Below are 19,828 nucleotides of genomic sequence, written 5' to 3'. Positions count from 1 at the left end.
TGATTGGTGGTTAGCTGAGATAAGCAAGGCCCCGATAAGGCGCCCAGGCTAGTCCCTATACAGTATAAGATACGCCGGGTCGGTCGTGCGGACCAATCAGGGGCCCCTTTGACGAAGCGGAGGCCAATACATTCCCAAAAGGGAAGATATGGCAACTCCGCCTGTGTCTCCAATCGGGGTAATCTGGGCAATCTGGGCGGGGAGGAAAAAGTTATATAGCTGCTAGCTTCTGCTGTCCCTCATTCCTCCCCTCAACTTCAGCAGTGTCTCAATTATTTGGCAGACACCCGGATATAGACACCATGGCAGTCTCACCACACCCTTTCGACTCTATCACCCCGGCGGAAATCGTCCTGGCCACCAAGGTTCTGGCGGCGGCCTTCCCCGGGGTCCCTCTACGGTACAAGAAGATTGATATCCAGGAACCCATCAAGAGTGAAGTGGTTCCGTTCATTGAAGCAGAACGGCTGGGCAAGCCCCTGCCCGCAAAGCCCACTCGGTTGCTGCTGGTTCTTTTTCACCGCATGGACACCATGGCCTTCTGCAAAGCATTGTTGAATGCCGACACCCGATCAATAATCTCGGCCAAGGAACTGCCCAAGCATGTTCAGGTATGACTCATGGCGTTCATCTACGTTACCTCACAATGTCTCTGACCGCAACAGGGACCTGGTGACCCGGACGAACTAGGAGAGGTCGAGCAACTTTGTCTCTCTCACCCCGCCGTGCAGGCCGAGGTGGCCAAATTGAAGCTGCCTCCAGGTGTCACCGTCTGCAATGACCCCTGGATCTATGGCACTGATGATCCCAATGAGACGCGTCGCTTGTTCCAGTGCTACATGTACATTGTTGCTACAGACCATCCCGAGAACAACCACTACTCTGTACCTTGCAAGTTCTCCCCTGTCTTCGACGTTCACAAGCGCGAGCTGGTCCGTATGGACTACCTGCCAGGTGGAGTTGATATGCAGACCACCGAAACGCAACCCTGGAAGCCGGTTGAGACCATCCAATACGCGCATGACCTGCTGCAGGAACCCTTGCGCACTGACCTCAAGCCTTACATCGTCCAACAGCCCCAGGGCCCATCATTCAATGTCGACAAAAATGTGGTCTCGTGGCAGAAGTGGAGATTCCGCGTTGGTTTCAATAGCCGCGAGGGTCTCGTTATCTACAATCTCACTTATGATAAGCGGAATGTCTTCTACAGATTGTCCATGTCGGAGATGACTGTGCCGTACGGTGGTAAGTCTAGAGTTATACTATCTCATTTTTAGCTGCCCCCAGCAGACCAGTCTCATACTGATCTTGCGCTATAGATCCTCGTGCACCCTATCACCGCAAGCAGGCATTCGATGTGGGAGACGTAGGCTTCGGTGTCACAGCAAACCAACTCTCCCTAGGCTGCGACTGTCTAGGCCACATCAAGTACTTTGATGGCTACCGGGCTGATTCAAAGGGAAACCCCGTTTTGCTGAAGAATGTTATCTGTCTTCATGAGCAAGATAACGGTCTGCAGCACAAACATACCAACTACCGCAATAACGCCGCTACGGTCGTCCGCAACCGCCAACTAGTCGTACAGATGATCTGCACTGTTGCAAATTATGAATATATCTTCGCCTTCATCTTCGACCAAGCCGCTAATATTGAGCTCGAAGTCAGAGCCACTGGCATTCTCTCTACTGTGCCCTTTGACAACGAGAAGCCCGGTACCACCGTTCCCTGGGGCACTAACGTCGGCCCTGGCGTTATGGCACCTTTCCACCAGCACATGTTCTCTTTCCGGATGGACCCGGCCTTGGACGGATTCAACAATACAGTCTACTATGAAGATAGCGTGCCACTGCCGGAGGATGAAACCAACCCCTACCTGGTGGGATACACGACCGAGCAGACAGTGGTCCGTACCAGCGGCACAGCAAACACCGACATCAGCCGCCACCGCGTGTTCAAAATCCGCAATGACTCCCACATTAACCCCATCACATACAAGCCCATAGCATACAAGCTTCAGACCTCGCCCAGTCAGATGCTTCTCTCAAGCCCGAAGTCGTACGGCGCCAAGCGTGCCGGCTTCGCAACCAAGCCCATCTGGATTACGAAATACCGGGACGACGAGCTGTATGCGGCGGGTGAATTCACCAACCAGAGCCGGGAGAGCGAGGGGGTTGAGAAGTGGGTGCAGCGGAAGGATCCTGTTGAGAATGAGGATATTGTATTGTGGCATAGTAAGTGATCCTTCTACTATTGTGTATTGCCATTTGGCAGCAGGGCTGGAACTAACACATGACAGCCTTCGGCCTGACGCATAACCCTCGCATTGAAGATTTCCCCGTCATGCCCGTCGAGCGCGTCAGCGTCATGCTGAAGCCCGATGGGTTCTTCACCAAGAATCCTGCATTGGACGTGCCGCCTTCGACGCAGTCGTTCAACAGGTCGACGTTGCACCCGGAGCCAGCTGCCACCTGCTGTGCTCCTGCGGAGAGGATGGGAAAGCTGTAGATGGATGACCGATTCATGAGAGATGACGATCTATGACAGTGCCTTTTTGATGCTTTTGTTTATAACGAGTACCCAGTAGAATACTGAATTTACGCTCATCATGTTTTAAAGCAAAGCACAAAGCGGGAGTCCACTCTATAAGTAGTAACTATGACACCAATTCCCCCAAGGTCCCTCCTCCATCACACTACCTCCACTTAGCCCTATATATGTACCTTCCAGATGCTATCTTCACGTACACTCCATCCCCAACACTAAACTTGCATCATTGAAACCCCCACGCAACTCGACTTCCCCGCAAAAGACCGGTCGGGTTTCTCGGGGATCACTCCGGTCGGCGATTCGTCATGACTAAGCAAGGGACTGAGGAGCTATAAATCCGCCTCTATCTTGAGTTTATCTCCTTCCATCAACTTCCATTTACCCCCCGCAACCCCTCATATTCAAGAACAAGACCAAGACCTTCTCTCAAAATGTGCATGAAAGTCAACTGCTCGAACTGCAGTATGTTACACCTGGCCTACAACCGAATATCTTCAGAATATCAAGATACTAATGAAAGCATTCAGACAAAGCCACCTGGTGGGGCTGCGGCGCGCATATCCCCTCCGTTCTGGACTCGGTTCCGGAGAGTGAGCGCTGCACGTGTGCACCTAAGGTGGTGCGCAATGGAAAGGAGTACCCGCCTAAGGCGGAGAAATGACTATCTTCGGGGTGTGTTGTTTGTTAGTTAGATTAGAAGGGATTGGTGACCATGTTTTGGGATGTTGATCGTGCTAATTCGAGTTTGTTCGGGGATAGGACGGAGTGGTAGTGGGTGCTGGATAGACACGGATTATGATACGAGGTTATCAACTCGTTTTGCTGTTCTGGACTGTGGTGGTGGTGTGGAACGATTTGATGCAATGTCTTTATGAAATACTTGTGTTGAAATGTGACATGTAGCTCGTCGCTGAAGCTTGCTGATGTTAGACCTTTAATATAGGGAGCCGGCTTTCGGCATAGAAAGAAGCATGCCCGGCAAGGTTGTTTGTACTCCGTACGTGTGTGCTATCTCAGGAGATGAGGATATTGGGGTGTATATAAGTTGGGTCGCAAGCACAAGAAATCAGGATGATATTAGAAATCATTGAGATGAGCATGATTCGGAGGGATAATGGTGATGATTTATCGAAAAAGAAACAAGAAGAAAGAGGAATTGGTAGTTGAACTAGAAGGATCAATCAAATCAGTCTTTTAATGCTTTCCGTCTGCAATGCCTCATATGCGGAGGCGCAAAAAAGAAATGACAAGAGTGGGATTCGAACCCACGCCATCTTACGATGATCAGGAAGCTGTGAAGCTGGGTATTAAGGTGGACCTTAACCTGACGCCTTGGACCAACTCGGCCATCTTGCCTTGCGATGTTAATTATGTCTTATTTTTCAATATATATTCCAGAGAAAGCGCTAGAGACTGCTTTGCAGGCTCGTCTAATCTTCGATTGGTGTCATATAGACAAGAATCGGATGGTACACTATAGCTTATCTCCAATTGATTTAAATACTCTGCATGTTGACAGAATTAACTAAAAGCGTTCAACTGTGTTCGGATTCTTCCATCGTTATCATCACCACTACTAGTCATACTCATACTATCAACATGGTACTGCAACGGGAATTATATATAACACCATATGATTATATGAATACTACCTCCCGAGGGATGGTGAAGAAACCAACGAGATCAATCATAAAAGCCAATCTCAAGAAATGCCCCAGCCAACTCAGAACATGTCACATATACTCTCATTCGTGGAGTGATCAATAGAGAGACATTAGAAGGCCAAAGGAAATCCCAGCTCGGTTGAGTCTCCTCCAAAAGTATTTCTGCCTATGCGCTGGCAAACAGGAGAAAAAAAAAAAAAAAAAAAAAACATAGGTAAAGAGGATCAAAGTCAAGGCAAAATCCCATTAATGGATGTTTCCAATATGATTTCAACTTCTTAGTACCCTCAAGGTACGTGAAATTCCAAAATAAGCAGAGAAATGAGTCATTAGAGAGACATACGCGGTAACTTGAATACCATCAATGAAGAAAAATTTTCAATAAGCAGCATTGTAGAAGTCGTCATTTTTCATCTTTTTGATAGCATATGGCTGCACATGGCTACTGACATGAGGTGTCACCTTACAGCCTAAATTTTCGATCAACCTCCAAGGCCGTCATGACCGCCGGTTCCCCGAACACCTGGACACAGAGAGGGGTGACAGGTCGGCCGATGGAGAAGAATCAAGCTTCTGCCAAGGGAATAAAGCATCGGACGAAAGAGGAAGCGAGAACGATACGGATCCAAACTGGCTTGGGTGGGTCGATTGAGGCCTCTCATCTTCCGCCTTTCTTGCTATTCTGTACGAAGCACCTGTCTTCGATTCTTCAGAACTTGAAAATTTGGGTCAATTCTCCGCCACTTTCTCCAATTCTCTTCTTTGTTTGTCTCCAGAGAGACCTGCCAGAGTGTTTTCTTAATTTACTGTTACGGGTACTCTGGCGTTACAGTGGAGGTGGGCATGGAAATCTCCTGGTCACTAGGAATTCATGAGGGACCGCTAAGGCTGAGTGTCTCACTTCTCCCGCGGCCACAATCCTTTCCCCTCCCTTAGCTGCAAGCCACGGACAGCCATTTACGAATCACAATGACGCATCCAGATTATTCGTTTATATCTCCTTGTCGACCCACAGATAATGTTACATCGACACAGAAAATATCAAAGTACCGCATACTCTGTGACAGGGTTCTCAATCAAATCCAAAAGTAGTCAGATATTCTCTAGTAGTTACGTTATGGGGCCGATAATGTGTTGTAAACCACCACCACCTAAATATACCCCCTCGTTTCGAGACCCCAGTAGAAGCACTAGAGAAATGATGTTCGAATAGCTCCGAGGAGACTGTCCAAATTAGAATAGGCAGCACAATTTCCTTCTGGGATGCGTCCGACGCGCTAGATTCCATGTTTGACCCAGGCCTACCAACTGACTCAGTGTAAGTAATTTTACTGGAACTATCTCAAACGAAGAGGTTGTATTGTCAATAATTGAATCCGCTAGAGGCCCCCAAGTCCGAACGGATCCTACTCGTATCCTGGAATGCCGTGTTGAATGTGGACTCTGCTGGCGCCGATGCTTTAATGGCTATTTGCACCATTCTTCTCGGGCTTCGTCAACACGCTTCCACTTGTATCTCCCCTCATCCGTCCACCGCCATTGCGGTCCCTTGGTTCCATCGCCAAAACATGAACAGGAGCCAGATCCTCTACTTCAGGAAAGAAACCGGCTGCGATAGTAAGCGTGGTCTAGACAAATCATGATCAGCACGATTATGGATTTCTGTATGTCCTCGAGGGCCCTTCCAGGCTTGGAATATAGGCATTCATACGAGCATTATGAGATGACTGCAAAACGAGAGCCAGAACGTAGGGATAATTTATCTCCGTAAATATCTGGGTGCTCACCAAAGGAAACTCAATCAATGTAAAGATAGTGTAGGTTGAAGGTCATTACTCACCTAATTCCTGTAGTCTTGGAAAGGTCCCTGGGTACTGATATTTTAAGACCAAAGAAAGAACAAGCAGCAGCCAGTCTTTAAATTCGATGAAGGTGAGCGCGGGGTTTTGGCAAGGTCACCTGGTCTGTGTCATCATGCAGGCCATCACTCTGCCCATGAGATTCTAATTACTTCGTTTGGCCTGGATTATAATGAGTTAGGTCGGATACTACTTAACACGTCATGTCCATATATTCTATGCATAGCCCCTTTTCAGATACCAGGTAGTTATAAGAATGAGTCGTATCGTAAATCAAAACAATATAAGACCCTGAAACTTTCTTGTATTCTCCTCTTTCAATTCCCTTGATTCCCACCAATATAACCAGATTGTCTATCATGACAAAAACAAAAGCTCGACAAACCAGTTTTCCAAAATTCAAGTATAAAGACGCTGCGGTTTGTCTATTGTCCGTTCACCAGCTTGATTACCTCAAATGTTCTATGATGCCACATTCTTCTCCTTCTCTTTCTCTCCCTTCACCTCCTTCTCCTTGGGGTCATCTACCAGCTCATTATTTTGCATAACAAAGGTAGCTACTGCAGCGGCAACCAGAACCGCCATGGCGAGAAAGAACACCCCACGCGCTGCTCGAAGGTATATGCGAATTGCGGTCTCCCTCTCTAGGCCACTCAACAGGTCTAACTTGCTATAGTTATGCGAGATGCGGTCGGCCAAATCGGGTTGGTTGCGGAATAGTGAACTGATAGCCTTTACCGACAAGTTCTGGAAAATAGTAGCCGAGATGGTCTGCCCAATGGTGGTGCCAGTATTGCGCACAGTAAAGGAGCAAGACTGCACCACAGCGAGGTGTTGCTTGTCAGTGGAGGTAAGAAGGCCCATGAGTCTGGTCACGTAGGCGCCACCAGATCCGGCACCGTAGATGCCGAGATAGACGAAGGGTGCCCAGGAGGGAGTGGACTGAGTCATGGTACAGAGCATGACTGCGCCGAGCACAGAGCAGACCTGAACGGGGAAATTGATGTAGTAGTACTTTGCGGTAACCTTGACGAAGAACCCGGCGGCGAAGGAACCGAGTGCAAAGCAGAGTGCCAGCGGAATAAATCGCAGGCCACTTTGGCCCGGAGAATGGCCAAGAACCTCCAGATATACGGGCACGTAGTACATGATGCTGGTGTTGCCGAAGTTGGAGAAGAACGAGCTCAGTTGCGAGGCGGCCACGGTGCGTTGCATTAAGGCTCGGATGGGAATGTGAGGATTCTGGGCTTTGTAGAGTTCCCAAAGGATGAACCCCAAAAATCCCACTCCGGCAAGGATCAGGGTCGACAGAACGGCCGCGCTATCCCACGAGAACACTGAACCGGCAGCGTTCATGCCAAATTGGAAGAGGATGATGATGACCAGAAGTGCGACCATACCGATGTAATCAACAGGGCGTCTGATCGGACGGCTTTTACCCTGAGGAATATTGAGGTAGAAAGCGACCATTGCAATGTCAAGCACTATAAAGGGCACTTGAATTCGAAAAGCCCATTTCCATCCAATGGCGTTGGAAACGCCGCCTCCATACACGCCACCCAGAGCCAAGGTAACACCATAGGTGATATTACCAATGCCTTCAATCAGTGCTCGCTTCCTCATCGATACCAAATCGGTTTCGACAAAAGCCGTGATGGTGCCGATGCAGCCTGCACCGAGACCTTGCACGATTCGGCCTAGCAAAAAGACCGACAACGTGGGTGCCAGGCCGCACAGCAGTTGCCCCACAGCAAGTACCGAGAGGCAAAGTACAAGGCCATATCGTCGGCCCAGGAGGTTGGTTAGCTGTCCACTGAATGGCTGCGAGATGGAGAGCCCGATAGGATAGGTGGTGGCAACCCAGGAATACGAGGAGAACGCATCGAAATCATCGCATATGTCTTCTATAATAGTGGCTAGCATAGTGGAGTCTTTAAAGCATTAGCTGATTGTTTGCTGTCAATGATGGCGTATGCTGGATAGAAGGGGCGCACATACCTAAAGCACTGAGCAAGACTCCGAGCTGATAACCGTGTGAATTAGAGCCTAGAACCTAAAATAGATAGCAGCTACCAAAAGCGCAGGACAGCAAATGCTCACCCATAGACCAAATAATACCAGCACCAGGCGAGCTGTTGATGGCTCTGGATCCGACTCATCAGAGGTGCCCGACGGCTCTACATCCGCAGTATTGGGAGAGGGTTCCGTCACTGTCACAACCTCAATTGGGTCCTGATCCCTGTTTTTCTCCTCATCTTTACTGATATTTCGAGTATCAGCCATGGTAGGGGCAACGAAGGGGAGAGGAAACACAGGTATAGAATGGCAGCAAGAAGAAAAGTAAAAAAGAAACAGTCTCAGAAGGAGGGGAGTAAGAGGAAGCTGGGCTGAGCACCCCGGTTGCCTAGTGCTCGAGTACCTTTGGGCCCCCCTTTGTCTAAGTAGCAAGTCTAACCGCCGTCTTTGGCTTCGACCACTGACAGAACTTCCTTTGGTGGGGAATAATGTAGTATAGTGGAATATGCAAATTACCACCTTAGAGTAATTTCGTATGAATCTACACGTAATGTTATGTACATACCATGGCTCCATAAATACTCTAAACCCGTGCAGCTCGCCTATGCAGAACGCCTAAACGGGATGCCATAAGACAAAGTCAGTCGTGATCTATACGGATAATATCATTTGCTGATCTACCATGCACTGGCGGGTCTCATCTCTTTGCATCGCTCCAAGTCCAGACCTTACGAATACCACAAAGCAACCGGCGTCTCAAGCTCAGCTACAGAAGCATGTGTAGTTTAGCCGACGATATTGACCTCTGCTCACCCAGAATGGCATCCTCGAACTCGGTCGAGGCTCGGAGCACCAGTCCCAAATTGTGTAGGAAAATCATTTCGACGGGGAACCAGGTCTCTTCTCAAAAAGTCATCAAGCTCGGGTCCCAATACTGTCTATAAAGAGTGCCTTCACCTCGGTCATATCGACCAGGAATTAGTCTCAGATAGCAAACTGTCCTTCTTCAAACTTTAAATTGATACGCGATTCTCCTTAATTTCGCATCATTGGAAAACCGCTGTTTCCAGCCATCATGAATCAACCCAGAGTTGGAATCATTGGCGTTGGCCACGCTGGCTGCGCGCTCGCGGTCGATTTCGAAAGTCGAAACGTCAAAACCATCCTGTGGGCAGCACCTGGGCATCGCCGAGTCTACGACCGTGTGGTCGAGCAAGGCCACCTAGATGCCACCGAGGCCATCACCGGCCGGTTCTACCCTAGCCTCACGCAAGAGCTGGCCGAGGTCCTGCAGGCGGCCAGAGTCGTTTTAGTTGCGGTGCCGTCCACCGCCCATGATGGAATCATCGACACATTGGCGCAATACGACCTTAGCCAGCACGTCGTCATATTCATTACGGGCAATTTCATTGCGTCCATTGCGGCGGCTAGACTCCAAGCTAAAGCAGTCATGACCACTTCGCGGGCTCCATACTCATCCCGCACGCAGCTGAATGATGCCGGTGATGTGCAAATCCGAATCAATGGCATCAAGAAGAGGCTGGAAATTGCGCGATTCGGGAGACCAGTGGATCAGCGGACCCGCCATCACCTCGGACATTTATTTTCCATGCCCCTGGTCTGGTATGCAAACACGCTGCAACTGGACTTGTCGACGAACCACGGTGTGGTTCATCCGCCGACTATGCTGTGCAACATCGGGCCCATTCGCCGACAGGAGACGGGCCTGTTCTTCTACCGCGATTGCATGACGCCCGAGGTATGCGACCTCATGCTCGCCGCCGACAGGGAGCGGTTGCAGGTGGCGGCTGCCCTTGGCTTCACTCGGATGGAAAGTGTGCTGGACATGTTCAACGCCGACTATGGGGCTCAATGTTCCGACCTGGCCACGTTTGTCGCCAGCAACGCGCAGCTCAACAAACGACCTGGACTTCCTGGTAGTATGCTTGCACGCCAGGTCTCCCAGGATATTCCTTTCTGGTGTGTGCCGGTCGCAAGCTTGGGTGAGGCACTGGGCGTCCCCACTCCGATCATCAGCGGATGGATTTTGTCTTGCAGCACGCTGAATAAGACAGATTATCGTGCTGTGGGGCGGACGCTGTCATCTTTCAGTCTCCCGGATGGGGCATCCAAGGAGGAGATTCTTTTAGCGTTCAGGGCCTTCAGTGATGAAGGGAAAGACATTGGGAGTCTGCCAAGTCAGGGGTTTGCGCTTAGCGCATCGCTGTGAGCTGGAGAAGAAAAGACGTAGCAGGTAGACTCGGTGGACCATGGACCGGGCTGGACTGTATGTGTATGCTAGTGCCTGCAGGTTTCAGCCAGCCTCTGCTGATTGCGTTGATCATAAAAGAAAGTGGAGTGGGGGACAGTGCCAGAAGGAGTGACGCGCAGGATACTACAACATGGCGAAAACCTTGCCTGATTCGATTGCTGTAGATCTCCACATCTAATTTAACTCTCATATGCACAGAGACAGAATTTTTTTAGCATGAAGAAGGTTACATCCGGAGACGGACGGTTTTATTCCCGAGATCATAGATCCACATGGAGAATTTAGAATCGATGCCAGTTATAAGTGGGTGACGAAGAGATTTAGTGGAATATAGTCTTTCTCGACTAGGTATAATGCCCCTTTACCCCTCACAACGCCTGAGCTGGCTTGATTCACGCCAAGCAAGGCTAAGAAAAGACCAATAGAACTTAAGAAAGGCCAAGGAAGCTTAGCGAGAACTAAGCAATGCCCGGGTCTGACCCTGGTCCACTTACCGGGAGTCCGACGGGGGACCCGCACCGAAGTAATAGGTGCGAAGACTGCCGTGAATGACAGGGTTGATGTCTTAACTGTTAGGATTTGCATTTGAGAAGGGAAGAAACAAAATAAACGTCTCATCGGTGCTAATCGTTCTCACATAAGCCAACGTCTAAGTCCGCCTATCGGTTTTCCTTCATACAAATACTTACCAGCAATTACAGGAGGCAGAGGGATAGTGAGAATGAAACGTGGAATATAGTATGTTAAGGAACGTTGGTTCTACTTTGTAATATGGCTCGACTTGGATACAATGTCACCTCATGTCCAATCATGTTTTCTCCTCTCATCGCCTGGCCTAGATCTCGGCAAAAGGAGTCTCGTAAGGCTTCTCCGCCAGGGGTGCCAAACGCGCAATATGACGCCTTTGACCATCCGACCAATCAATCAGTGCCGTGTGCTGGGTAACCCGATTGTCCCAGACGACTACGCTATTTTCTTCCCACCGCACACGCACCTGGAAATCTGCGCCCGAGGCAATGTGGTCGTAGAGGAATTTGAGTAGCATGCTGCTCTCCTCTTGTTTGAGGCCTACGACTTCCCGTCCAGCTGAGTAATTCATCAGGTTAGTGACGTCTCCTTAGAAGTGTATGTAGGCATAGTTGGCACTAACACTGTGGGTTGACAAATAATGCCTTCTCTCCTGTAACCGGATGAGTCCGCACAATGGGATGCGTTGAAACCACGGGTTCCCGGCGCAGGATGCCTCCACGAGACAGACTGGTGTTTGCCTGTTCGACGCCGGAATGCACCACCTCCAAGCCGTGCAAGCGTTCCTGTATGGCGGGACTCAGGCGGCGATAGGCCTGAACGTTGTCACAGAATAGGGTATCTCCGCCTGTCTCGGGTTTCTCGAGAATGTAGAGAAAGGTGGTGCCAGGGGGCTGGGCTTCGTAAGAAACATCCGAGTGCCAGGCGACTGAGGTGGTTCGCGTCTCTAGGTAGGCTTGTGCACTGCGATCTCCCGCCGCGCGGTGCACCAGATGGACCTCGGGGAAACCCTCGGGAGAGCCCGAAGTTGGGTGGATGTGCAGCGGGCCAAAGTAGCGTGCAAAATCGACTGCTTTGTCGATGGGCAAGGAGGCAAAGTCCTGGGCGCGGAAAGCAACTACCTTACGCTCAGCCACATAGCGCGCGAGCTGATCCTTACCGGCAGCAGAGAGCTGGCTCAGCTGTATGCCGCGAATCTCCGTGCCAATGGTCGGTGTCAAGTGAGTGACCTGCACCCCGGGAGGCAGCAGCTCCGAGTAGCTCGTGTCAGCATCGAGACCGGGGTCGTGATGCTCAAAGGGCTCCAAGGGGGGATATTTCTGCGCAGGATCCCAGGTAGGCAGGTAGTGTGGATACTGGGAAAAGGTTTGAGGATGTTAAATATTTGTCGCCGTCAATATTAAGAGATAAGAGACAAAAGGAGCTTCAATGCGACTCACCTTGGCGGCGGGGTATCCCTTCCGACCTTCCTCGGCATCTTTGTCGTAGGAGATGGGCAGATGTTCCTTGTAGACACCCTGGGCTCCCTTGGCCGCGAGGCGTGCCGGAGTATTCTTCTCAGTCAGGATCGCCATCAGGTAGGGTTCTACTGTTTGTGTCGTAGTTCGTTAACTGAGGTTCATCAGGGGGTAGAGGAGGTCTTGCTCTAGGGTGATGAAAAAACTCCCTTTATAAAGCCGACGTGTGGGACCGGCTACGCGGCATATTACTTGATGACAATTCTGGATCATGAAAAGTCTCATCTCGCAAAGATCAGGCCACAGTGGAGAGAGGGAAAATGGCTAATGCAGCATGTCCTAGTCTGCCACACCGTCGTCTGCGGTTTTGGGCAGAGATTATAGTTGCATCCAATGAATTTTTCTCAAGCCGCATCAGTGTGTATCTGTTGGTAAGGTAAGTAATTAATTAATTCGTTTTGTCTTTTGCAATTTCTCACTCAGCTCTGTACCCCTCCCTGGGTGTACCGTCGATGGCTAAGGCTCAGGCTTCCTCGTAAGACTTAAAAAGGGTTTTGGAATACCAAACACACGTAGAGATCATCCAACAAGGCCCCTAATATCTGACTTTCCAACATGTCTGCCCAAACCCTTACGGATAAAACCTACCAAACATGGCCCTGGAACCAGCCCGTTATTCCCGAGGTCAGAGCGACAGCCCATGGTTTAATCTTAGGGTGGACGACATCACAGCCGCACTCGCTGGCTATCGATGCTTGGGATGGCGAGCTGACCTACAGCGAGCTAGACAGGCTCGTCCGGCGCCTGGCCGGATATCTGGTGAGTCGCGGAATTGGCACCGATGAGATCGTGCCCTTGTATTTCGACAAGTCGTGCTGGACCATCGTCTCCATGCTCGCCGTTCTTCAAGCGGGCGGAGCATTCCTCGCCCTAGACCCTGCACAGCCGAAAAGTCGTATCGCAGACATGCTTGTCCAAACACGATCCCGGCTGGCCTTGACGTCTATTAAGTACGCCGAAACCTGTCGCGAACTCGTTCCGGAGGTATTCGAGGTAGCCGCGGAGCAGCTTGGCAGCTTAGAAGACCCAGAGGACTTACCGGTTGTTAGCCCCGATACGGCAGCTTACACCATATTCACGTCGGGAAGCACGGGAAAACCCAAGGGGGTGGTGATAGAACATGTTCAGCTATGTACCAGCAGCTTGGCAGGCGGGAAATCCATGGGTTTTCACACGAGACAACCCCGCATGCTTCAATTTGCATCATACGCCTTCGACGCCTGCATTCTTGAGATCATGAACACGCTCGTTTACGGTGGCTGTCTTTGCGTGCCGTCTGCATGGGCTCGTATGAACGAATTGCCCAAAGCGATGAATCAGATGAAGGTGACAAGTGCCTTCTTCACGCCATCGCTGCTCCGCAATCTTGATCCTGCTTCTATGGAAACGCTGGACACCTTGATAGTCGGTGGAGAGCGTGTGCCGCGGAATCTGGTGGACCAATGGGCGCCGAGACTGAGACTACTCGTTTTGGCCTATGGGCCGACTGAATGCACGGTCGCTTGTATGGCGTTGGCAATCAGCGAGCCGACGCCGCACTATCAGAGTGGCGATCTCGGACAGACAATCACCGGCCGCGCGTGGATTGTCGAAGAAGATGACTGTAATCGCTTGACACCCATCGGCGGCGTGGGCGAGCTGCTCATCGAAGGGCCGGTCCTTGCACGTGGATATCTGCACAATGACGCCCAGACACAACAGGCCTTTATTCCTTATCCGCAATGGATGCCCGAGTCGATGCGCTTGTCGACTGGGCGCATGTATCGGACCGGCGACCTGGTCAAATATACTCCACAAGGGGGCTTCTGCTACGTCGGGCGCCGTGACAATCAGGTCAAAATCAGAGGCCAACGACTGGAGATGGGAGAGGTTGAGTATCAGCTTCAGAGCTGTCTCACTGGCCTTGCTATCGGGGTCGCAGAGGCCGTGGCTGAAGTGGTCACGCCGACCGGCAAGACTGATGTAGGGCCTATCTTGTTCGCGTTCCTACGCATGGCCTCAGAGACCGCGATTGACCAAGTTGGCTACCTCGACTGGGAAAAAGAAGAACGTGGCTCCCCAGTCATTGTCACGTCGGCTGCCCAGCAACAGAATTTTTCGACCTTGGTTACGGACATCATCTCGGACATGACACGAATCTTGCCGCCCTACGCTGTGCCATCGATTTATGTGCCCTTGAAGCGGTTCCCACTCTCAGTTTCTGGGAAGACAGATCTTAAACGCCTGCGAAGCATTGCTGGACAGCTGACTGCGAATCAATTAGCGGGATTTACATGTAACACCACTGACTTCATGTCGGACGAGCAGGCACATCCCACCACCCCCGTGGAAAGACAGCTTCAGGAGCTGTGGTCCAACCTCTTTCATGCCGAATTAAAAAGCATCGGTGTGCAAGATAATTTCCTATGGCTAGGAGGAGACTCCGTCTCTGCCATTGGGTTGGTCGCTGCGGCGCGGTCCCGCGGGCTCCTGTTGACAGTAGAAACAATCCTCTCACACCCAGTACTGTCAGACATGGCAGCACACACGAAATTTACAAAGGCGGAGTCAGAGGATGCCTTAGGGATGACTTCAACATTTTCCTCATTTGCGCTGTTAGAGCCAGGCGTGGACGTGGAGGAGGTCTGCAGACTGGCTAGTGGTCAATGCCAGATCGACCCGAGTCTCATCGAGGACATCTACCCGTGCTCGCCCGTTCAGGAGGCACTTATGGCACTTTCTATCAAGAGCCCCAGCGCATACCTTATGCAGTTCGTACACTCGCTCCCTAATTCAGTGGATTTGGAGCGGTTCAAGGCCGCTTGGCGGACCGTGGCCGTACATAACCCCATCCTGCGCACTCGCTTCGTCAACGATGATGCTCACGGAACGCTCCAAGTCGTCGTGAACGAGCAAATACCCTGGATTGAAGTGGATGACCAAGTCCCCTTGGAGTCATTCCTCGCGGAAGACTTGAAAAACCCACTGCGCCTAGGTCAGCCGATGTCTCGATGTGCAGTCTGGCGCCGCTCCTGCAGTGATTTCCCGGATCATTCAGGCTATCACTTCGTTTGGACAGTACACCACTCAATCCTGGACGGCTGGTCGTTACAGCTGGTACTATCTCGCGTACAACAGGCCTATGATGAAAAGCAGCCACAGAATATCTTCGAGAATACCGGGAGCTTTAACCGTTTCATCCACCATCTGTCGACAATAGACACTGACGCAGCAATAAACTTCTGGTCCGCAAAACTCTCAGGCGCTCCGGTGTCCGATTTCCCATCGCTCCCGTCTCACAGTCACCATGCAGTGGGAAACGCGCACCTAGACCTTGCAACTGCGGTTCTGCCCCGGAAGCAGGAGTCTGGGATTACCACCGCAACGATAATTAAGGCTGCATGGGTCTTGCTTGTCGGAAGTTATTCCAATTCCACGGATGTTGTCACGGGTCTGACCCTGAGCGGCCGCACGACACAACTTCCTGCAATTGAGTCCCTCGTTGGGCCGACCATCGCGACCGTGCCATTCCGAGTAAAATTCCAGAAGGACCAGCTCGTCATTGACCTGCTCCAGAGCATACAGCAGCAGTACCTAGACCTACTTCCAAACCAGCATATTGGACTGCGACAGATCAGTCGCATCAGTCCCGAAACCAAGGCTCTCTGCAATCTCCGCACCCTGCTCGTCATTCAGTCGACAGGGCAGCAGTCCAAAACGTCTTCTGACTTGCTCTTTGATACTAAAGTGATGCCAGTCCGTCTTGACTTTGCTCTGACCATCGAATGTACCCTCGAAGCAGCCAATCGTGTTCAGGTTCGCGCCATGTATGACGATCGTGTGTTGGAGCACGCTCAGGTGCAAATCCTTCTCATTCAGTTTGAGCACATACTCCAGCTTCTCTCACACGAGGAACCAACCACTCGGGTCTGGGAGGTCTGCGGCATTAGCGATGCGGGTATGACCCAAGTGCTGCAGTGGAATAATACAGTGCCCGAGGCATCCGACGCCTGTGTGCACCAACTCGTTGATCGGCGCAGTAAAATCCAGCCAGAGGCCCCCTCAATCTGCGCCTGGGACGGGGGGATGAGCTATGGAGAGCTTGCTGGGCTTACTACTTGTCTGGCATCTTATCTCATACAACAGCATGCCGTGGGACCCGGCGTGATTGTCCCGGTGTGTTTCGAGAAGTCCAAGTGGGCGATCATCGCCATGCTGGCTACCTTAAAAGCAGGCGGTGCGGTGGTTTGCCTAGATCCAGAGCACCCTACACATCGCCTGCAAATGATTCTGCAGGATCTAGGCGAGTCTTGTGCTGGATGTGTTCTTACGTCGACAAAATCTGCGACTATTTTCACTGCTATGGCGTCAATAAACCCTGTTACGGTACAATCTAGCCTATTCCAGGACCTACGAGCTTCGCCTTCACCCAAAAATCTGACACCCCCGTCGACTGCACCCTCGGACCCCGCCCTCGTCGTCTTCACCTCCGGCTCGACAGGCAAACCCAAGGGTATTGTAATTGAGCATAAAGCCGTCTGCACCAGTCTGCGAGAGCATGGAGCCGCAATAAAACTGGGCATTTACTCTCGTGTCCTCCAGTTTGCAGCCTACACATTTGATATTTCGTTTGGTGATGTCTTCGCCACCTTGGTTCACGGCGGCTGTATTTGCATCCCTTCCGCCTCAGACAGATTGAATGATCTCCCTGGCGCAATCAGATCGCTAGGAGCTAATCACGCCAGTCTGACAGCGGCAGTTATCAACCAGATTGAACCAGCAGAGGTGCCTGGATTGAAGGTCCTGGTATCCGCCGGCGAGGCAATGTCTAAGGACCTGATCGAGAAATGGGCGGATCATGTCCAGTTTATCAATATGTACGGTCCGGCCGAATGCACCATCTACAGTATCGGAACCAACGTCCTCCAGAGGACAGACGATCCTACCTTGATTGGCCGAGGAGTTGGCAGCGCGGTCTGGATTGCCGACGTGGGCAATCATAATGTACTGGCCCCAATTGGTGCGGTCGGAGAGATTCTAATCGAGGGCCCGATCTTGGCGCGAGGCTACTTGAACGACGAAATCAAGACCAGGGCTTCGTTTATAACATCACCACCCTGGCTACCCAAGGACCGGTCGTCGCGGCGTCTATACAAGACGGGAGATCTGGCGCGGTACACTAGCGATGGCCATATTAGCTTTGTCGGTCGCGCAGATGGTCAAGTCAAGCTGCGGGGACAAAGAGTCGAAATCGGGGAAATTGAGTACAACCTCCGGCATGTCCTTGCCGAAGCTGCAGTGACTGACCCAGTGGTGGATGTCGTTCAACTACTTGAGAAGAAGCAGAGCGCATTGGCAGCCTTCTTGGTAGTGCTAAATGAACATCCAGATAATGAGAGCGAAGGGGAGGAGAATGATTGTCATCATATCGTTGACAGCTCAGCAGATGCAGTCAAACGACTACATAAACTCACCAGGGGTTTAGAGAACAAGCTAGGAGCCACCTTGCCAGGCTATATGGTCCCGACTGTGTTTATTCCCTTGCGACGAATCCCTCTCTCTGCGTCGGGCAAGGTTGACCGCAGACTTCTGCGACAGCTTGCTTCTTATCTATCAGAGGACGAGCTGGCTTTGTTTCGGGGGATTAGTCAAAGCGAGCGACCTTTCACAAACTTGACGACCCGTGAGCAACAGCTCCGGGGTCTGTGGCAGAGCCTGCTTGAAACTCAGAGCATTTCATCCGATGACAACTTCTTCCACCTCGGCGGAGACTCAATAACCGCGATGAGATTAGTGGCAGCTGCCCGCAAAGAGGGACTGGCTCTCACCGTGGAGCAAATCCTGCGATCTCCGGTGTTATCTGAAATGGCAAAGGCGCTGATTCCCTGCGAACAGAAGGCCGTAACCCCCGTGGAGCCCTTTGCACTCTTACCGGAGAACAAGCAGGCTGAGCTCATCGATGTGGCCGCTTCGCAGTGTAGAATTCCAACCGCTGAGATTGAAGACTTGTATCCTACTACACCGGTCCAAGACTATTTCGCAGCGCCATGGACACGATACCAGGCACAGTGCGTCTTCATAATCCCATCAAGCATCGATCTTGTACGGTTCATGGCTGCTTGGGATGCGGTTGCCACTGCTCGGCCTTTACTTCGAACTCGTCTTATCCAGATAGACCCCTCACTGCTTGGTCGCACAACTGGCCATGTGCAGGCCGTGATAAAAGAGAACATCCGCTGGCAACGCGAAACCTGCTTGGAGAACTATCTAGAGCGCGATCGACAAGCAGTTATGGGATTTGGCGACGCTCTAAACCGATTTTGCATCGTGGAGGAGAATAGCATGGATGAAGACAGACGACGGTTCTTCGTGTGGAGCGGCTCACATGCCTCATACGACGGTGTCTCTCTGGATCTGACATTCAAGGATGTCGAGAGGGCATATCGCACGGGCAGCCCACCTCTCCGTGGCCTGCAGTTCAACCAGTTTCTCAAACACGTGCTCCACTCCGACATGAGCACCCAAGCCACAGCCTTCTGGCATTCGCAATTGTCTGGCTTTCAGCAGCAGAAGCAGCGCCCCGGTAGTGCGATCCTCTGCACTGTCCCCGATGGCTATCAGCCTAACCCGGAGACCAAACTGTGTCGTGACTTCGACGTTCAGCCGAAGAATGGTGGCCAGTCAGGAATAACTCTGTCCACAATGGTAGAAGTTGCCATGGCCCTCGTCTTTAGCCGACTCCTCGGCACCCCGGACGTAATCTTCGCGCAGTTCCGGACTGGGCGCAACATTTCCCTGCCAGGAATTGAAGACATGATGGCACCGGCAATGACACGCGTGCCTCATCGCATCGCAGTCAATCCTAGCCAGTCTATCTTGCACCTATTATCGACTGCACAGCAGGGGCTCGCGGAGATGGGGCCATACGAGCATCTCGGTTGGCACCGCATCCGGGAGATCAGCGATGATGCGCGAGCGGCATGCGATGAAGCAATTCATCTCACCATCATGGCTGGGTCAAATTTTGTCACTGCGCAGCTTGGGGAGGAGCTTGGCTTGAAGCAAATCTGGTCTGGCAAGACGACTCATGTGCCGTTCCGATTTGCTGTCACGACGACACCCGGGGGCCATGTTAATGCTGATACTAAATTCGATGCGCACCTCGTACAGGTCGCACGCATGGACCAGATTTTGCGGTACTTTGAGCAGGCACTACGCCAGTTGGTTGACGTGGATGATGTGGCCCAGACGGTGGCAGATATCTGGTTTGAGGATGACTGGGGACAGGCATCTGTGCAGAGCAATGATGTCAGTGCAGGCTCTGCGCAAGCGCGGGCTAGGGCGATTCAGAAAGTTGAGTGAAAATGAATCCGGTAGTGGCGATTAAAACGCAGGTAGAAACTTTTTGAGAGCATGAGCAGAGACCGTAAGTAGATTTAGACAGAA

At 51.4% G+C, this 19,828-nt stretch overlaps 5 protein-coding genes and 1 non-coding gene across 6 annotated transcripts; 3 read left to right on the top strand and 3 right to left on the bottom strand.

Annotated features, from left to right (window-relative positions):
- Positions 1-302: 302 nt before the first annotated feature.
- Positions 303-2,505, top strand: AtWU_03802 (copper amine oxidase; the record flags this gene model as incomplete). The annotated part of the gene is made up of 4 exons (XM_035498913.1): positions 303-611; positions 666-1,245; positions 1,320-2,231; positions 2,297-2,505. The coding sequence occupies 4 exons, from the start codon at positions 303-305 to the stop codon at positions 2,503-2,505; spliced, it is 2,010 nt and encodes a 669-aa protein (XP_035354806.1).
- Positions 2,506-3,791: 1,286 nt separating this feature from the next.
- On the bottom strand, positions 3,792-3,903 carry AtWU_t87. Its single transcript has 2 exons — positions 3,865-3,903; positions 3,792-3,837 (listed from the first exon to the last, which is right to left on the bottom strand). It is a non-coding gene; the product is annotated as a tRNA-Leu (tRNA).
- A 2,629-nt stretch (positions 3,904-6,532) lies between these two features.
- On the bottom strand, positions 6,533-8,353 carry AtWU_03801 (multidrug resistance protein fnx1; the record flags this gene model as incomplete). The annotated part of the gene is made up of 3 exons (XM_035498912.1): positions 6,533-8,001; positions 8,069-8,093; positions 8,171-8,353. The coding sequence occupies 3 exons, from the start codon at positions 8,351-8,353 to the stop codon at positions 6,533-6,535; spliced, it is 1,677 nt and encodes a 558-aa protein (XP_035354805.1).
- An 808-nt stretch (positions 8,354-9,161) lies between these two features.
- AtWU_03800 (6-phosphogluconate dehydrogenase C-terminal domain-like protein) lies at positions 9,162-10,316 on the top strand (the record flags this gene model as incomplete). The annotated part of the gene is made up of 1 exon (XM_035498911.1): positions 9,162-10,316. One exon carries the CDS (start codon positions 9,162-9,164, stop codon positions 10,314-10,316), a length of 1,155 nt encoding a protein of 384 aa, XP_035354804.1.
- Positions 10,317-11,193: 877 nt separating this feature from the next.
- On the bottom strand, positions 11,194-12,460 carry AtWU_03799 (TauD/TfdA dioxygenase family protein; the record flags this gene model as incomplete). Its single annotated transcript, XM_035498910.1, has 3 exons — positions 11,194-11,444; positions 11,509-12,241; positions 12,326-12,460. The coding sequence occupies 3 exons, from the start codon at positions 12,458-12,460 to the stop codon at positions 11,194-11,196; spliced, it is 1,119 nt and encodes a 372-aa protein (XP_035354803.1).
- A 498-nt stretch (positions 12,461-12,958) lies between these two features.
- Positions 12,959-19,744, top strand: AtWU_03798 (acetyl-CoA synthetase-like protein; the record flags this gene model as incomplete). Its single annotated transcript, XM_035498909.1, has 1 exon — positions 12,959-19,744. The coding sequence occupies one exon, from the start codon at positions 12,959-12,961 to the stop codon at positions 19,742-19,744; it is 6,786 nt and encodes a 2,261-aa protein (XP_035354802.1).
- Between the last annotated feature and the right edge of the window lie 84 nt (positions 19,745-19,828).

The sequence above is a fragment of the Aspergillus tubingensis genome (assembly GCF_013340325.1).
Source record: "Aspergillus tubingensis WU-2223L DNA, scaffold_6, whole genome shotgun sequence".
In the NCBI taxonomy this organism is placed as follows: domain Eukaryota; kingdom Fungi; phylum Ascomycota; class Eurotiomycetes; order Eurotiales; family Aspergillaceae; genus Aspergillus; species Aspergillus tubingensis.
This window is presented reverse-complemented; position numbering and strand designations above follow the sequence as displayed.